The 16,370-nt window shown below is 43.2% G+C and overlaps 1 protein-coding gene across 2 annotated transcripts; it reads left to right on the top strand.

Annotated features, from left to right (window-relative positions):
- The first annotated feature begins 642 nt into the window (after window positions 1-642).
- tgfb1a (transforming growth factor, beta 1a) lies at window positions 643-16,075 on the top strand. Of its 2 annotated transcripts, none has more exons than XM_081723824.1 (8): window positions 643-1,399; window positions 2,036-3,047; window positions 9,303-9,593; window positions 10,470-10,547; window positions 10,778-10,925; window positions 11,336-11,486; window positions 14,176-14,286; window positions 14,366-16,075. In XM_081723824.1, the coding sequence occupies exons 2-8, from the start codon at window positions 2,711-2,713 to the stop codon at window positions 14,411-14,413; spliced, it is 1,164 nt and encodes a 387-aa protein (XP_081579950.1). In that variant the 5' UTR covers window positions 643-1,399; window positions 2,036-2,710; the 3' UTR covers window positions 14,414-16,075. The 2 variants fall into 2 exon arrangements, with proteins under 2 accessions (XP_081579950.1, XP_026886447.2); XM_027030646.3 differs by having other exon boundaries at window positions 663-1,399; window positions 9,327-9,593.
- The last annotated feature ends 295 nt before the right edge of the window (window positions 16,076-16,370 follow it).

The raw sequence follows: 16,370 nt of genomic DNA, 5'->3' as shown, positions 1-16,370 counted from the left end.
AGACTATGTCTCTTTTACACACTTTCTTTATTGGTTTATCAAATTTGTCAAACATAAGCTCAAAAAATAAATTATGATACATTCCCATAGTTTTAAGTCCACAAGGGGGCGAAATATATCTATCAAACTGTGCCGCACTGGAGGAGATATAGAGGAGTTTAATGCATATCAGTAATAATTACTGATATGATGTAGTGAATCCCATGACCTGAGTCACGCCTCATTGAGACAAATGTGAGACTGTGGTTTCACTGTTAGAGCTGCACATACTTTTCATAGCACATTTTCTGTGAAAAGGTCATAAAGTCAACAGAGACAACACGGTGTGTGTGTGTGTGTGTGTGTGTGTGTGTGTGTGTGTGTGTGTGCTCGTATATGAGAACCATGTCTACCATCAGCACATTTTCAGTGTATCACAGTGTGGCACTAAGGTTGTGGTTAGTTTGGCCAGACGTCACTATCACACACAGCTTATTTACCTGTCTGTCTTGTCTTGTCTGTCTTCTGTATGTGTGTGTGCTTGTGTGTAGGTGAAAGAGAATAAGACTTATTGCCCCTTTTGTTTGTCGCAAGCTCTTTGCTATGGGCTGTCTGGCTAGTAGAGAGCTGTGTGAGGAGCAGATGTTTCACAGAGTCCGTTACCCACATTTCCTGGGCGGAGAGCTCTCTGCCCTATTAGCACAGCAACAGGAACCAGAAAAAAAAGAAGAGAAAAGGAGTGTAAGAAGGAGAGAAGTGAGTGAAACGGCTTTCACAAATCATTTTGTCACCAGCAGGCTCTGGAGAAAGAGAAAGGAGAAAAGAGAGAGTGAGGAAAAAGGATAGACCTATTTAAAAAGTATATGAAATAGGCAGAGTGAGTGAGAGAATGAGTGAGTGAGCACGAGTGTGACACTAAGGAAGTGTAAAGGGGATTTCATCGTTACTTGGAACACGTCAACAGGCATAAACGTGCACAGAGGCACCGAGTGCTGGAGAAAACAAGAATCCAAGGGAGAGGGTGTGCAACCTGATCCCCGCGATCTACTGACAACCAGAGCACTCACGATTCCTGCAGCCCCCGGCACTGCAGCGCCGCTCCCTCGCAGATTAGCTGCCTTTGTTTATGACCTCTTTGCATCTGCACAACTGTGACTCCACTGATATCAAGACGGCCTACCGGCTCCGTTACATCAGTGGCCAGAAGAACTTTGGGGTATTTTCCAAGAGGATCCATATTCCTATCAGTTCCTCCGTTCATAGAGTGGTGACGGGTGTTTGTGTGTGTGGGTGTGTGAAAAGCAGTGAGTGCTGGACCGTGCTGGACTGTGCTGTCACAAAGTGGTGGGCAAGCTTAATGACGTCTCTTCACATGGTTTTGTAGTGGACAACAACTGCTTTGGACGGCTTCTGATAAAAGGTATTAGCCTTGCTTTTGTATTGAACCTTGGTTATCTACTAGAAGACTTCAGATTTACTTCCCTTTTGATATACATCTGTTCAGAAGGGTTGGACATTTTCATGCTCTCTTCAGCTTGTTTGCTGTATTTCTTCAGCATTAACTCTTGTTTGCTGTGTTTCTCTTCCTTTCAAACTGTGAACACTGGGCCCTTTACTCACGTGTTTGTCATTCGCACTGACCGCTGTGTAGGGTTAGGGTTGGGTTTGGGTTTGGGTTTGGGTTAGGGTTAGGTTATAGTTTGAGTTAGGGTTAAGTTTGGGTTTGGGTGAGGTTTATGGTTAGGTTGGGGTTTGGGTTAGGGTTTCTTCAAAGAAGCCTCTGCCTTCTATCTCATAGACCAACAAGCCCATGTTCTCTAATTGCATCAGATGTTAAACTATTGACAGTAGCTGGACAGAAATGGAGGATGTTTTTTAAGGATAGGTTTATAGTTAGGGTTAGGCTGACTGGTGAACTATTGTCAGAAGACAGAAAAGCTCATAAGGGAAGCTGAAGTATATACCCAGAAGCTGTACAAATGTAACTAAAACACAGGCTTGTCATTGTGTCTGGACAGCAACTTTACTCCCGGCCTTACACTGTTTATTTTGGCAGAGGCAACGGGAGGGAAAAGGTCTTCAGCACAGAGGCGGCGACAGAAGGGGAGTCTTCAGCTTTCGGCCAGACTCGTGGAGTTGAACAAGCAACTCTGTGTGCATTTGCCAGCAGTGACAGTACTGGAACAGCACTTCAGAAGGCAGAATCAGGGAAACATTGAAAGCGAGCCATTTGAGCTTGCGTAGTGGACCTGTGTGTGTTGCTGTTTATTGGCATCTGAGTGTGGCCCTGGTGAGGTGCATGTGTGTGTGTGTGTGTGCATGTGTGTGTGTGTGTGTGTGTGTGTGTGTGTGTCCAGCCTTAGAGTGAGTGTTGGTGTGTATAGGAGAGAAAGACAGAGCTCATCTTCTGGCACAGACAGGGTGTGAGTCTCAGACGCACACAAGCTCACTCCAGCAAACGGCTGCTGCCTGAAGCTGCAATAGAGACAAACAGAGACGGTATGTGCACTGGGATTCCCCTCTGACAACACACACAACTCCAGCCTTTCCGGGTGCTTTCCACCACCACTACCAACATTATTATCATCATCATCAACTATAGCAGGTAGTTGTCCAGCCTCTTTACCAAATAACACCACCCTGACTGTTACATCGCTGTCACGCTACTGACAGCAGTTTCACCTCCGTGATAGCACTCACATATTCTCTGACAAAGACAGTTTTGCAACACATGGCCATGAGGCTGCTGTGTTTGGGGCTCGCTGTGTTGTGCCTGGTGGCTGCTGCAGCTGGTATGTCCACCTGTAAGACGCTGGACCTGGAGGTGGTCAAGAAGAAGCGGATTGAAGCCATCCGTGGCCAGATCCTCAGCAAGCTCCGCATGGCTAAGGAACCTGATCCTAAAGACGATGATGGGAGCGAGGCCATCCCCGAGGCCATCGTTTCACTCTACAACAGCACAGTGGAGCTTAGTGAGGAGCGGCAGAACAAACCCAGCCCTGACCCTCTGCCTCAGGACGAGGAAGAGTACTTCGCCAAGGAGGTGCACAAGTTCATCATGACAAGGAGTAAGTACCTGAGACTGAATGGAACGGATGTGAGCTGAGTTGACAGATGTGAGCTTCAGATGTGCTTTTTAAACAGGTTAGAGAATTGAGAGCCACCATGTGTTTGTCATTTTTCGACCTTACTGGTTTGGGGTTTGGTATGGTGGCTGGTATAGAGGCTGGTATGGGCATAGGCTGGTATGGGAGCTGGTAGGGGCACTGATATGGGGGTTGGTATAGGGGCTGGTATAGAGGCAGGTATGGGAGCTGGTATGAGGGCTGGTATGGGGATTGGTATAGGGGCTGGTATAGGGGCAGGTATGGGAGATGGTATGGGCACTGTTATGGGGGTTGGTATAGGGTTTGGTATGGTGGCTGGTATAGGGGCTGGTATGGGGGCTGGTATGAGGGCTGATATGGGTACTGATATGGGCTTTGGTATAGGGGCAGGTATGGGAGCTGGTATGTGGGCAGGTATGGGAGCTGGTTTGGGGGCTGGTATGGGGGTTGGTATACGGTTTGGTATGGTGGCTGGTATAGGGGCTGATTTTCAGATTTTTACATTGCAAATCATCATGAACCCACAGCCTTAAGCTTAAGCATAAGTTTAACCTTAACAAATCTTTGTAATCTCATTCTGGAAAAAGTAAATTCTGCTGATGGCTAATATAATTCATATAACATATTTTTTGCCATAAAATGCACGTCCTTCTTATATACAAATGTTGAGTCCTGGAAACGTCTTGAAAATGCCCATCAAAGCCCAGCTGCGGAGCAGTGAAATGAGTGTATGCTGCATCCCTCACAGGGCTGTGTCCTCCTTCTGTCTCCAGAAAGGTTGTAAGATTAGAACCTCACAGAAATACAATGGCGGCACTATTATAGTTGTACATGGATGTCAGAGTATGCATGCCCTTTCTGTTGCTGTATTGTTTGTTGTGTTATTGCCCTGTATGCCATGTACAAACGTGCTCCATTGATACTTTAACAGCAATGCATTAACAGCCCAGGCAGGTTGCATGCACCCGTTTGATTTTTTTCTGGGCTTGGTGAGCTTCTCTTCTACCTCGTGGACCTGCTGTTAGCAATTTAGGCCCATCTGTTGATGGGTAAATACTGGGGTTTGAACTTCACCACCCGCCTTCTTTTTATCACCCCTCTCCTCTGCTCCTTTTAACCACTTCAAACGGAGAGGTTACCACGAGGCCCTTGATCACAGCTGTACAATGGTGAACAAAGACGTAGGAGACAGCATGCTTAGTTTAGCCAAACTGTCGACAAAGGGGGTGAAAAATATGTTGAGGTATGAGGGGGAGAAGGAGGGGTGGACAGGCAAGATTCTCTCTGTCCCCTTTTCTTATCTTTGTCTTACATGGTCTTCTCTCAGTCCATCTGGGAGGGGGTTTCCTGTAACTTGATCATTGGGCAGCTTGGGGTCATTTTTTGCTGTATCTGTCCCCCTTTCTTTCTGTTGTGCTCTCTCTATTTTTCATTTTCTTTCCTTCTGTTTCTCTCTCTCTGTGCCTGTGTCCGTGTGTCTGTGTGTGTGTGTGTGTGTGTGTGTGTGTGTGTGTGTGTGTGTGTGTGTGTGTGTGTGTGTGTGTGTGTGGCTGGTACCGCCTGCTGTGTGACTGATAATTAAACATTCCCATGAGGATTGATGAATTTCCTGCTGACAATGACTCTTAGGGACAAGCTATCATCTACCCATCTTCTGTGTGTGTGTGTGTGTGTGTGTGTGTGTGTGTGTGTGTGTGTGTGTGTGTGTGTGTGTGTGTGTGTGTGTGTGCATGTGTCAAAAGGAGTTGTGCATTTGGTGGGAGGCGAAAAACTATCACGTCACTAAATTCTCCCATCATAAGTCACAAGGCCCTCCAGACGCACATCTATAGTCATTACCAAATAAGTGCTCTCCCTCTCTCTCCCCCTCTCCCTCTCTCCCTCTCTCCCTCTCTCTCTCTCTCTCTCTCCCTGTCTCTCCCTCTCTCTCTAACCATAGTTTAGCACATTTTTTTAGTGAACAGCATTCCTATTCTCCCCTACTATTCATGCAAGCATTAAACTCCCCCCCTTTAATATTTAGTTTATCCCTGTTATTTTCCTCATTAAGTCTGTGCTTCATGCAAATGTGATAGTTTGGTTGACTGCCACACGTAGTGAGTGCAAAACTCTTTATCATGGATCCTGTTAACTATCAAAGCAGGTGCATTTCAATTCTCTTTTCCTCTTCATTTTGCTTTCACACTGCCTTCTCTAAATTCTCAAGTCACAGTACACATTATTCAGATTCTTCAGAGAGAGAGCTTGTTTTGGCCATGTGTTGCATTTACAGATAAAAAAACAATTCTTATTAAAATCCTTTGAACTGTTTTCAGTTCTGTATAAAAAGCTGTTTTCCTGCAGGTTGGGAGGTTTTTTGCTATATCAGAGCGAAACATAGAGCATGATGGGACTGATTTGTATGCACTTCCTCTGTAACACTACTTATTGCAGTTAACAGTGTGTTTGACATGAGAATGGGTGTCGTCATCTGTATATGCATATCAAACTCCTTAATTGGTGCTGGTACTCATTCTCTGCCTTGGTGAATGCCAGTGGTCTTAGTATTAAATACCTTTCTGTATAAGAATAGACAACCAAAAATAGACATGCCCATAATTCATAGAGGTTACTGGTATGTTAAAGGGGAAATAGCATAGCAGGAATAGTATAAACACAGGGCACATGTGCACATTATGAACAGTCATCAAAATCCAGACAATATAAGCATATTTCAACAATTTTTATTTCCACTGTAAAAGAACAAACATTGTAAACTGGATCTGTGCTGAGTTCTCAGAAAGAACTGAGATTAATGAACAGAGTGCACTGACATGTAAAGTGGAGTGAATATGAGGGTTGTTGGAGTGAGAGGCAGTGCAGACATCCTTCAACCCTAACCCTAACCCTAACCTTCAATCACAGGCTCCTCCATCTTTTACATTATGTCGTTATCAGTGAAAAAATGTTGGAGATGCATTTGAGTTTATACGGAAGAGAGATGGATAGGTGGATGGATTGGTGGGTGGATCTGTGTGCTCAGGAGCTGGTATTTAAGCTTGCTGGAACATGGCTGCACCCATCAGTAATGATAGACCTGTCTCCATGCCTGTTAGGACAGCTGTCCTGAGCTTACCTGAAACGTGGGCCTACACACACACACACAAACACACACACACACAAACACAGACCACTCCCTGCACCCTCCCATCTTATTCTACACTAACAAACACTATCTGTCTTTTGTGAACTTTCCACAGGTGCTGTTGCAGATAGCACATGTAGTTGTTTCCTAATCAAGACAAATGAGCTTCATGTAGGTTCTCTGAAGGCCAGATGTGTTCCATACAGAATGTGTCAAGTGTCGGACTGGTGATCTGTTGTCTATCAGTTGTTGATAGGATATGTCATAAACTCCACTGTCTTAAGCGTGTATGTGTAAATTCATCCAACCAGCTCTCCTTGTATTTAGTGCAGTCTCTTGTTTGACAGCTGACTTTGCAAGCTTTGCTAACCCTAACCCTAACCCCAACCCTAACTCTAACCCTAACCCTAACCCTAACCCTAACCCTAACCCTAACCATAACCTAAAAGAACAGTGAGAGGTGGAGTGGAGTGAGAGGCAGTGCAGACATCCTGCAACCCTAACCCTAACCATAACCCTAATCCCAACCCTAACCCTAACTCTAACCCTAACCCTAACCCTAACTCTAACCCTAACCCTAAGCCTAACCCTAACCCTAACCCTAACCCTAACCCTAACCCTAACCCTAACCACAGACCGACACAAACCTGATCATCCTTCACACTCAAACAATCCTGAAGCAAAACAGTCAACACAGGTGAAACTTTAACATAGACATCTATGGCACACACTGATCTATAAAGATATAAATAAATAAATAATGTTAATAAAAGGTCTTTATTGTAGATCAGCAGTGACTTGCTGTCATTTTAATATGTAGTTCAGTCTTTGCTGACTGCAGAAGTGCTGCCTGGCATTCAGGAGATCTACAGTAATTCTAAACATGATGTGTGGCGTGTGGTGTGATGTGTGGCGTGTGGTGTGATGTGTGGCGTGTGACGTGTGGTGTGTGACGTGTGGTGTGTGGCGTATGGTGTGTGCTGTGTGGTGTGTAGTGTGCAATATGTGATATGCGATGTTTGATGTGCGGTGTGTGGTGAGTGATGTGTGACCTGTGGCGTGTGATGTACGATGTACGATGTGTGGTGAGTGATGTGTGATGTGTAAATAAATGTAAATGTATGATTCCTTTCTTGCCTTCACTGAAATCAATCTTTTATACTTCATGGCATAAGAAAACACCCTAAAGACCCCCCTCCCCCCGTAGATATGAAAAAATTAACCACATGCCCCCACATAAGACTAATAAAGATTAGTAAGCATTACATGGGGATTTCCCTTTGACAAAATTACAAAATCTTCTCAGCCTTATGACAGTACTGAGACAAACAGAGATGACAGAGGAAACATCAGTCAGTGAGACACAGCCTGTGAAACAGTGGGTTGTTCCATTAACAACGAATCCACACAACACCCTAAACCTGCATAACACCATCATTAAACTGCAGCCGCCCTGACACGCAGCCTTCGCTGTATTAGAAACCACAGTAATTGCTGAAGTTAGTTATCACCTACACTTCACATGACTCACTGACCAACAAACTTGGGTTAGGGTTAGAGTTAGGGTTGGGGATAGGGTTAGAGTTAAGGTTATGGTTAGGGTTATGGTTGGGGTTAGGGTTAGAGTTAGGGTTAGGGTTAGTCTATGTCTTCCAGGCACAGCGTTTATCAGTGTTGCTCAAGTATAGATCCCGCGTGACCACAGATTACCTCAATGTTCATGTAACTAAGACCTGCTAATACATGTCAAAATGTATAAGATACATGTGCATTAATGTCTGGTACAGAAAGGCATGGCTTGTTCTATTTAACTAATGTGTGTGTGTGTGTGTGTGTGTGTGTGTGTGTGTGTGTGTGTGTGTGTGTGTGTGTGTGTGTGTGTGTGTGTTTGTGTGTGTACATGTGTGATTAAGTACTTGGGTGGATAATCTCAGAGGAAGACAGGCTGGAACAGAAATGTGTCTTTGGAGTTGGGCAAACACAAGTCCCTCCCTCTCCTGTGTGCAACACTTTCACATAATACTGGGTTTGGCCTCCCAGCATTGGATTCAGAAATATACTTATATTTGGCACTCTGTTCTGTGATACACTTATTGTTTCATTCTCTCTCTCTCTCTCTCTCTCTCTCTCTCTCTCTCTCTCTCTCTCTCTCTCTCTCTCTCACTCACTCTCCTCTTTCCTTGTAACTCACTCTTCTAAATTCTGAGGCTCCTGGTTGTTCTTTTTCTTTTGCAGTATTTTATTTTATTTTTTTCCATTTGAACCCTTTAGTGAGAATCATGTGATTTCAGCTCACATTACTCTAATCCAGTGCCTAACAATCCTGGCTTACTAAATTACACAGTTTGAGTAGCAATGCACACTCAGTTACCTGCATGGGCTGTGGCATAGGGCATAATATATAGTAATATAGTAAATTGCACACCTCTCTAAGGTGGCAAGTATAGACTATGGAGAGCTTTCTGATCCTGCACAGTAGGCACAGGTGTGTTTGATTAGACCAGCAACCAGTCCAGCAGGACGTCCTCTGGTACCTCTTGGTGGCTCTAGTGAAGTGAATTGTGCTCCTATTTGTTATTATTCACAGCAACAGGAGTAGCACATGATGAAAGTGAGTCTGTGTCTTCTGCTGAGAGCCTTGGTGTTTGTTTGTCATGCTGGATGATGAGTGGTGTGCTGTAATCATAACTGTCTGAGTGGAGGTGGTTAGTTCATCTATCTGTGTGGAGGTGGTTAGTTCAACTGTCTCTGTGGAGGTGGTTAGTTCATTTGTCTGTGTGGAGGTGGTTAGTTCATCTTTCTTTGAGGTGGTTAGTTCATCTGTCTGCGTGAAGGTGGTTAGTTCATCTGTCTGCATGGAGGTGATTAGTTCATCTGTCTCAAATGTTAATTACATTTAAGATCCAAATATGGATGTGTTATGTTTTGTGTTGTTTTTCTATCTAAAATCTGCTAAAGTTGGCCATAATGATGACTTATACAATTTTACAGAGCCACATAAGATATAAATTTGATGTCATTGTATTGGTACAGTAATTTAGTGTTGGTGATGGGGCAGACATTTCTCCTTCTGCTCCTTCTGCTTCTGAAAGGTCCTTCTGCTTCTGCCCATCCAGCTGATAATGACACGAAGCAGATGTTCTTCAGCATGAAGAAGATTAACCAGAGCATCGCGGACCACAGGCTGCTGACCCAGGCAGAGCTGCGTCTCCGGATCAAGAGCCCCACCATCCAGCCGAACTCAGAGCAGCGGCTGGAGCTCTACCAGGGTCTGGGTGATCAGGCACAATACCTGGGATTCCACATCATCTCTAACGACCTGGCTGATCGCTGGCTCTCCTTTGACGTCACGGAAACCCTCAAAGCTTGGCTGCAGTCTCCTGGTGAGTGAACAGTCTACAGTGGGCTGGCTCTACTTCGGGGGTCAGTGTCTGAATTATGTAGTGTATAGCGTTTCCTATCAAATAGATACCAATTCACTCAGTGCTGCTTCTTCCTGCCTGGTGTGACAGTGTACTGGACTATTTGTGTTATCAGATAATGGCTTTAATGCTCTCAGATGAACACTGTTTGTGTAATAAGAAGGTCATTTGGAAGATACAGCCAGGTGGACACATGGCATATAATGATTTTACTCATACTCATATGTGAATATGGTTATAAGTTATATTGGTACCTCTAGAGTCCTGAACAAGCCTATATGTCTGTCCGAGCCTTTCAAGTCAAACCAAGTCTGACCAAGTCCTGAGAAGTATGGAACTTTCTGAGACTGATTCAACCCAACAGCTTCTGAATTTGTGGCAGTTCAGTCTCGAAATGTAAACATCAGCTTTAGAAACACTGATTCGCTCTCTTCCACTAACACACTAGCACATAAACATGCACATAACCCTTCATTTGGGCTGAAACATGCATGGGCATTGGAAAATATGAAAGCTAATGTTTTATTTATGCTAAATGCCACCTGTATGCATATAAATATTCTGTACATAAACATTCTTTTATATTTTTAAGCATTTTTTGCCTGAACTCTATCAGCACTTATTGCCCTGGGCATAGTTATTAAAAATGTTTAAATTGTTAAATAAATCATTAAAAAAGAAAAACTCAAAGACTGACCTGACTGGGAAATTGCAGACCTTTGCTGTATTCTGTGGAAAAATTCAATATTTTAAGCCTGGTTGGCTGCAACAACATTGATGCTAAATAATGTGGTTTGACTACAGACATAAGCAACACTATGTATTTGTGTTAAACAGAGGAGGAGCAAGGATTTGAGATGAGGCTGTACTGTGGCTGTAGGAAACCTGAGGAAAACTTACAGTTTCGGATATCAGGTTTGATATTATATCATATATAATCATATATCCTTATATCATATTATTTGCAGCATATCAGTCTCATAGGAAACACTTGCTTTACTACATACATAATGATATCCAAATGTTTATGTACAAAATGTCAAATTGAACTCTGTCTCTGTGTGTGTGTGTGTGTGTGTGTGTGTGTGTGTGTGTGCGTGTGTGTGTGCGTGTGTGTGTGTGTGTGTACCTTTCTGTGCTCTCAGGTGTTAGTAAAATAAGAGGAGACAGACATGATCTTTCTAACAATATGGCCAAGCCGTATATTCTCGCTATGTCTGTCCCTGTTGACAGCCACAGCCATGCCTCTTCACGCAAAAAACGGTCAACTGCTGGTGTGGAAACTTGTGACGAGTAAGTCTTCTCTCTCTCTCTCTCTCTCTCTCCCTCTCTCTCTCTCTCTCTGTCTCGCTCTCTCCCTATCTCCTCTTCCTGTCTCTCCTGTTACTGTAATTCTCTGTTTTCTTCTTACTTTCTCACACCTCTCCTTTCACCTGAACATTGAGATAAATGCCCAGTGTTGGCTTAATGCATGTAGTGTTCATTTCTGTCTAGAACTTGGTGTTGGTTCAACCCAAGCGTATTAATTCAGCACTGGGAGGTTTGCTGTTAGGGGGATAAGATTGTATAGGTAATATAGTTCACTGGTTTGTTCGTTTATCTCAACATTCTGTCATCAGTCTTTTATCTTCCCCAAACACAGCGGCTTGCCTTCTGCTCACTACCCCTGTCCTTTGCGCCTGTTTTTCCACTTTTCCTGTCAGAAAAACAGAGACCTGCTGCATGCGGAAGCTTTACATCGATTTCCGCAATGACCTGGGCTGGAAGTGGATACACAAGCCCAAAGGATACTATGCCAACTACTGCATGGGTTCCTGCACCTATATCTGGAATACGGAGAACAAATATTCCCAGGTAGGAAGTGATGCCTTTCATGCCCCTGATCCCTGATGGCCCAGCAAACACTTCCCAGAACAACATTCCAGTGTTTTTTTCCTTCTTTTTTCTTCCTAACTCAGCTATTTCCTCAAGTTGTTTCCCGTCGGAGGCGTTCCTAGGCCAGGCATGCTCAGAGCCAGCTTTGGAAAAGTGTTCACAGAGTTTGTGATTGAGAAACAGGATACATTATAGTTTCACATGCTACTTGTGAACCAGCTGCTAGGGACTGATGATAGTGAAAGTGTAAAGAAATATGTATTGAGTTCCATATGTGGAATGCAAGAGAAAGCTGTCCAAATGTCTAACGAGTACTTGAGTGAATACCTGAATACCTGAATACCTGCCCATGGAACACAGCACTGGGGGTCAGGGGGTTAGCAAACACTTCAGTGAGAACTGTGTGTTCCTAACTGATGGTTGACTTGAGGTGAGAGTAGAGAATTACAGTTGTTGAAGACCACAAGCAACACCAAGGTCATGAGTTCAATTCCCAAGATGTTTTTCTGGATAAGAGTCACTGCCAAATGAAGAAATGTATACAAGTGTAAAATAAAATACAGAAGTACAAAATGAAATGGACAAGAATAAAATTATTCCCCAAAGGGTTACAGCTGGGTCTTTTACAGCTTTTGTAGCTTTTTGCGCAGAAACCAAAGATATAGATTTAAATGATCAAACCTAAACTAAACTGTCTAACGGACAGAGGCGCAGTTCTGGGAGGGTGATTCATTTTTGCCAGTCAAAATTTTGTGAGATGTAAAATTAGTGATTTTATTAATACATTAGGTCAATGTTTGATCATAGTCAGTAAGAACAATTTAAACATGTGGCATTATTTTGTTTGTATTTTTAAACCATAAAGATGTGGTATCAGATGAGGTATCAGGTGAGGTAATCACAATGTTCAGCGATTTCCCTAATGTACATACAGTAAATAGGTCGGCCTCTCCAGTAGATGTGAGGACATTAAGCAATCATGCACAATGTGTAAGACATAAAAATTTGTTTTTTTTCTGTCTGTGGTAGTGGTACTCACACTGGACGGTCTCTTTCCTTCAAGCTCAGGTCTTCTACAAGAGGTCTAGAAGCTTCAGGGTTCTGTGTATTATCTTAGCTGTTCCCAGTACAATCCCCTCAGTTCTGATTACCTTTCCACTCTTTGTAACCATTGGACCTCACTTATCCAGTCCTAATGACATTTCGATGTTGTTGCTGTATATCCTGGTGAGATGGATTAGTGAATCAATGTCTCATTCGTTTCTGGTGTACAACTTGATCTCATCCATGTAGTGGAGGTGACTGATGCTTGCTCCATTCTGTAGCGGATATCTGTAGCCACTCTTGCTGATGATGTCACTGGGGGGGGGGGGGGTTCAGGCCTGTGCAGAACAGCAGCAGGGACAGATCATCTCTTTGGTAATCTCATACCTGTTGGTGTATAGTGCTATTGGTCTGAAGTTGGCCTCCAGCTGTCTTCATGGTCTTCTTTATGAAGGCTCTTCAAGTCTTTTGATTTTATAGAGTCCTCCAACATTCCAGGGTCCATGTGTGGGACATTGAATGACAGGCTTTCTTGTAGTCAAGCCAGTCGGTGGACAGGTTGGTCTGTCTTGTCTTACAGACAGTTTTATCCACCAGTAGCTGGTGTTTGGCTCTTCTGGTGTTTTTACCAATGCTTTTCCGGGCCATGCTCATGTATTGGTCCATGTGTCTACTGTCAAATCCTTGACCATCCATCTTTGGTGTGGTCTAAGAGGATCCAGTGAGAGAGTGAAGATGTGCCACATCTTTTCTATACAGATGGTCTGATTGGCCAGTGGGACTGATCTGCTCTTCAAATAGCTTTGTGCTTTGTAGTGTGTTGATCAGTCACGTGTGGTCACAGTAGATGCTGCTCTTTAGAGATCTGAATATGTACATCATTGTCAGTTATAGGTTTTCTTTGAAATACGGTGTTATGAGTTTGTATTTACTGTCATCTGTCCCATTTTTTTTTAATACGGCCTTAGGAATTTGCACGTCTCCATCTAGTTAGGTTTGTACTGAATGTAATGTTCTGTGGGGTCTTTACAAAGGGCTTTATGTGTGTGTACTGAGTGTAATAAGTGTGTAGGGTCTTTAGATAGAGCCTAACAAGTATGTACTGAATGTAATGTTGTGTAGGGTCTTTACATAGGGCCTTACAAGTATTTACTGAATGTAGGGGCTGCAGTACAAGTTCAGTGGTTGTATATGTGTTTGCTGAAGGCTGTCTGGACATATTCCACGGATCTGCACACACACGCACATACATGCACATGTCCACAGATGCACACATGCATATGCACATACACATATGCACATGCACATACATGCACATGCCCACACTTGCACACATAAGCACACGCATGCATATATGTACACATGCACACACACACACACACACACACACATGTACACACACACACGCACATACACACACAAACACCCTTTGTCGGATGTTGGAGGGTCTTTTACATGTTCTCTGGTCTAAACTATCTGGTGTTCATGTTTGTATGTGTATGTGTGTGTGTGTGTGTGTGTGAATGTGTGTGTGTGTGTGTGTGTGTGTGTGTGTGTGTGTGTGTGTGTGTGTGTGTGTGTGTGTGTGTGTGCGTGCATATGTGTGTGTGTGTGTGTGGTGAAGATTTTAGCCCTGTACAAACACCACAACCCTGGTGCATCTGCCCAGCCTTGCTGTGTGCCTCATGTCCTGGACCCCCTTCCAATCCTGTATTATGTGGGCCGGCAACACAAGGTAAACATCTTTATTAAGCAGTTTGAAGAGTTATTATGTACATAAAGAACAATTATGAATGTTTGTCTTTTGTGTTCAGGTGGAGCACTTGTCCAACATGGTGGTGAGAAACTGCAAGTGCAGCTAAAGCTGCAGAAATGTTCTCCTTCAGCTCCCATCATCACTCTCTCTCTCTCTCTCTCTCTCTCTCTCTCTCTCTCACACACACACACACACACACACACACACACACACACACACACACACACATACTCAGAGAGTTTCCCTGAGGGAGACCTGGAGAAAGAAGAGCAGAGTGGACTGGAAATGTACAGGATTTAAAAAAAAACAGAAGTGAAGAGAAGAGAAAGAGATGAAAAGGTGGAAACCCAGTGTTAACACACTGCTGACTACTTTGACTTCTCACTCACATTTCATTTTTCATCTTCAGATGTTCTCTCTCTCTCTCTCTCTGTGATATCACCAAGGACAATATATCATACTACATACTATACTTCAGTGTAAAATGCGGTTTTGTTTGCTTTTTGTACAAATCTTCTCTACAGTGATTTTTTTTTTAATTTATTTATTGTTGTGGGTAAGGTTGAACGTTGCATTGTATTGTGTCTAGTTGAAGATGCTGTCAGGAAGCACACAAACAGGGTTTGGAGGAACATCTGTCTCAACGTGTTCCTCAGAAAGCTGTTCAGGTGGACACAGAACAGTCAGATACTTTTCATGTGTATTGGAGGACAGCAGTGGTTGACATCAATGAATCTACATTAGAAACAAAGCAAAAGAGACCCTGAGAAACCTTGTGTCTGAGTGTGTGAGCACATGTGTAAGTCCATGTGTGAGCCTGTATCTATGTGACCTTGCTATCCCTGATCCCCAGTACCACCTAATCCTTCCAGTGATTATTCAGAGGAGAATTCCCTGACTGGAAGGGTCTAGTCACTCTCATTTATTTTGCTTATCCACATTCTAATTGCCTTGTGTGCCATGTAGCCCTACTGTGTGTATGTGCATGTGTTTGTATGATGAACCTACAAAGATAAATTGTGTCCAGATCCTCTCCATGTTTCCTGCTTGGGGCAGTTTTCTGAGAGTCACAGCCATGGATGGGGATGGGGCATACACAAGATTAGACTAAATGTGTCCTCTCGGAAAATGACATGGTGGATAATAGGAACCTTAAGGTGCTGTGCGTCCGTTTCCCCCAAAGGCATCCCTTCCATCATGGAAAAGCTCCTCCTCTTTAGTCCAGCCTGTGTTGGCATGTGTGGGTGTGTTTTGTTCACTGTGGTGAGGGAAGTTGTCTGTGCTCTGGGTTTGTCCTTGATGTGTTCACATGTTTAGGTGTTTACAGTGACAACCTCATTTTCTGCTCACTGCCAACAGAAATCGAGGAGGCAAGAACTGCAGACTGTTCTGTTGGTTTTGAGCATGTACATATTACTTAAACACCCAACACACTGTGACTGAATCAGAAAGACAATTTAGAACATCTTTTGAAAGATAAAATAGTCTTGTTTGCAGATTAATATTTTGTTGTAGTGTTTTTAACATGTAATTGCTATTAGCTGTGAATGTAGAAAAATGGAAACTATTTGATGGTTGTATTTGTTTAACCCTATTCATTTCAAAACTGAGGAGTCTTCACAGAGATATTATGTTCATCCACAATGAGTTTTGGTTTTATATTTGCACTTATTTTATTCCATTTTCTCTCAACACAGTTAAAATAAACCAAAGTTTTTACCAGTTTGATGCAACCAGAAAATTAAAAATGTCTGTAATGTTGGTTTTACTCTCGTTGGCCATGTAATAATTCTTATTGCAAATAATGGCCAAATAATGTTTAATTAGTAGAGAGTTAGGGGTTAGGTATAGGGTTGTTGTTCATGAGTCTTTAAGAGTGTGAGGAGTGGGCCCAGATGGACTTTCTGAGTTCAATCCATGGAAACACACATACACACACACACACACAGACAGACAGACATTCACACATATACACCCCACACACACCCAGACAAACATGGAGTTCACCACAGAAACAGTGAACTTTAGAGCTTGAACAGTCATGTTACCCAGAGCAAGCACAC

This window comes from Electrophorus electricus, chromosome 11, assembly GCF_041902795.1.
Source record: "Electrophorus electricus isolate QZ-2024a chromosome 11, ASM4190279v1, whole genome shotgun sequence".
Classification (NCBI taxonomy): Eukaryota; Metazoa; Chordata; class Actinopteri; order Gymnotiformes; family Gymnotidae; genus Electrophorus; species Electrophorus electricus.
This window is presented reverse-complemented; position numbering and strand designations above follow the sequence as displayed.

Excerpts from the sequence above, each read along its gene's own strand:
- tgfb1a (XM_081723824.1), top strand. The coding sequence starts at position 2,711 with ATGGCCATGAGGCTGCTGTGTTTGGGGCTCGCTGTGTTGTGCCTGGTG. Across the intron at positions 10,548-10,777 it reads CTTACAGTTTCGGATATCAG|GTGTTAGTAAAATAAGAGGA; the intron begins GTTTGATATTAT and ends CTGTGCTCTCAG. Across the intron at positions 10,926-11,335 it reads GGTGTGGAAACTTGTGACGA|AAAAACAGAGACCTGCTGCA; the intron begins GTAAGTCTTCTC and ends TTTTCCTGTCAG.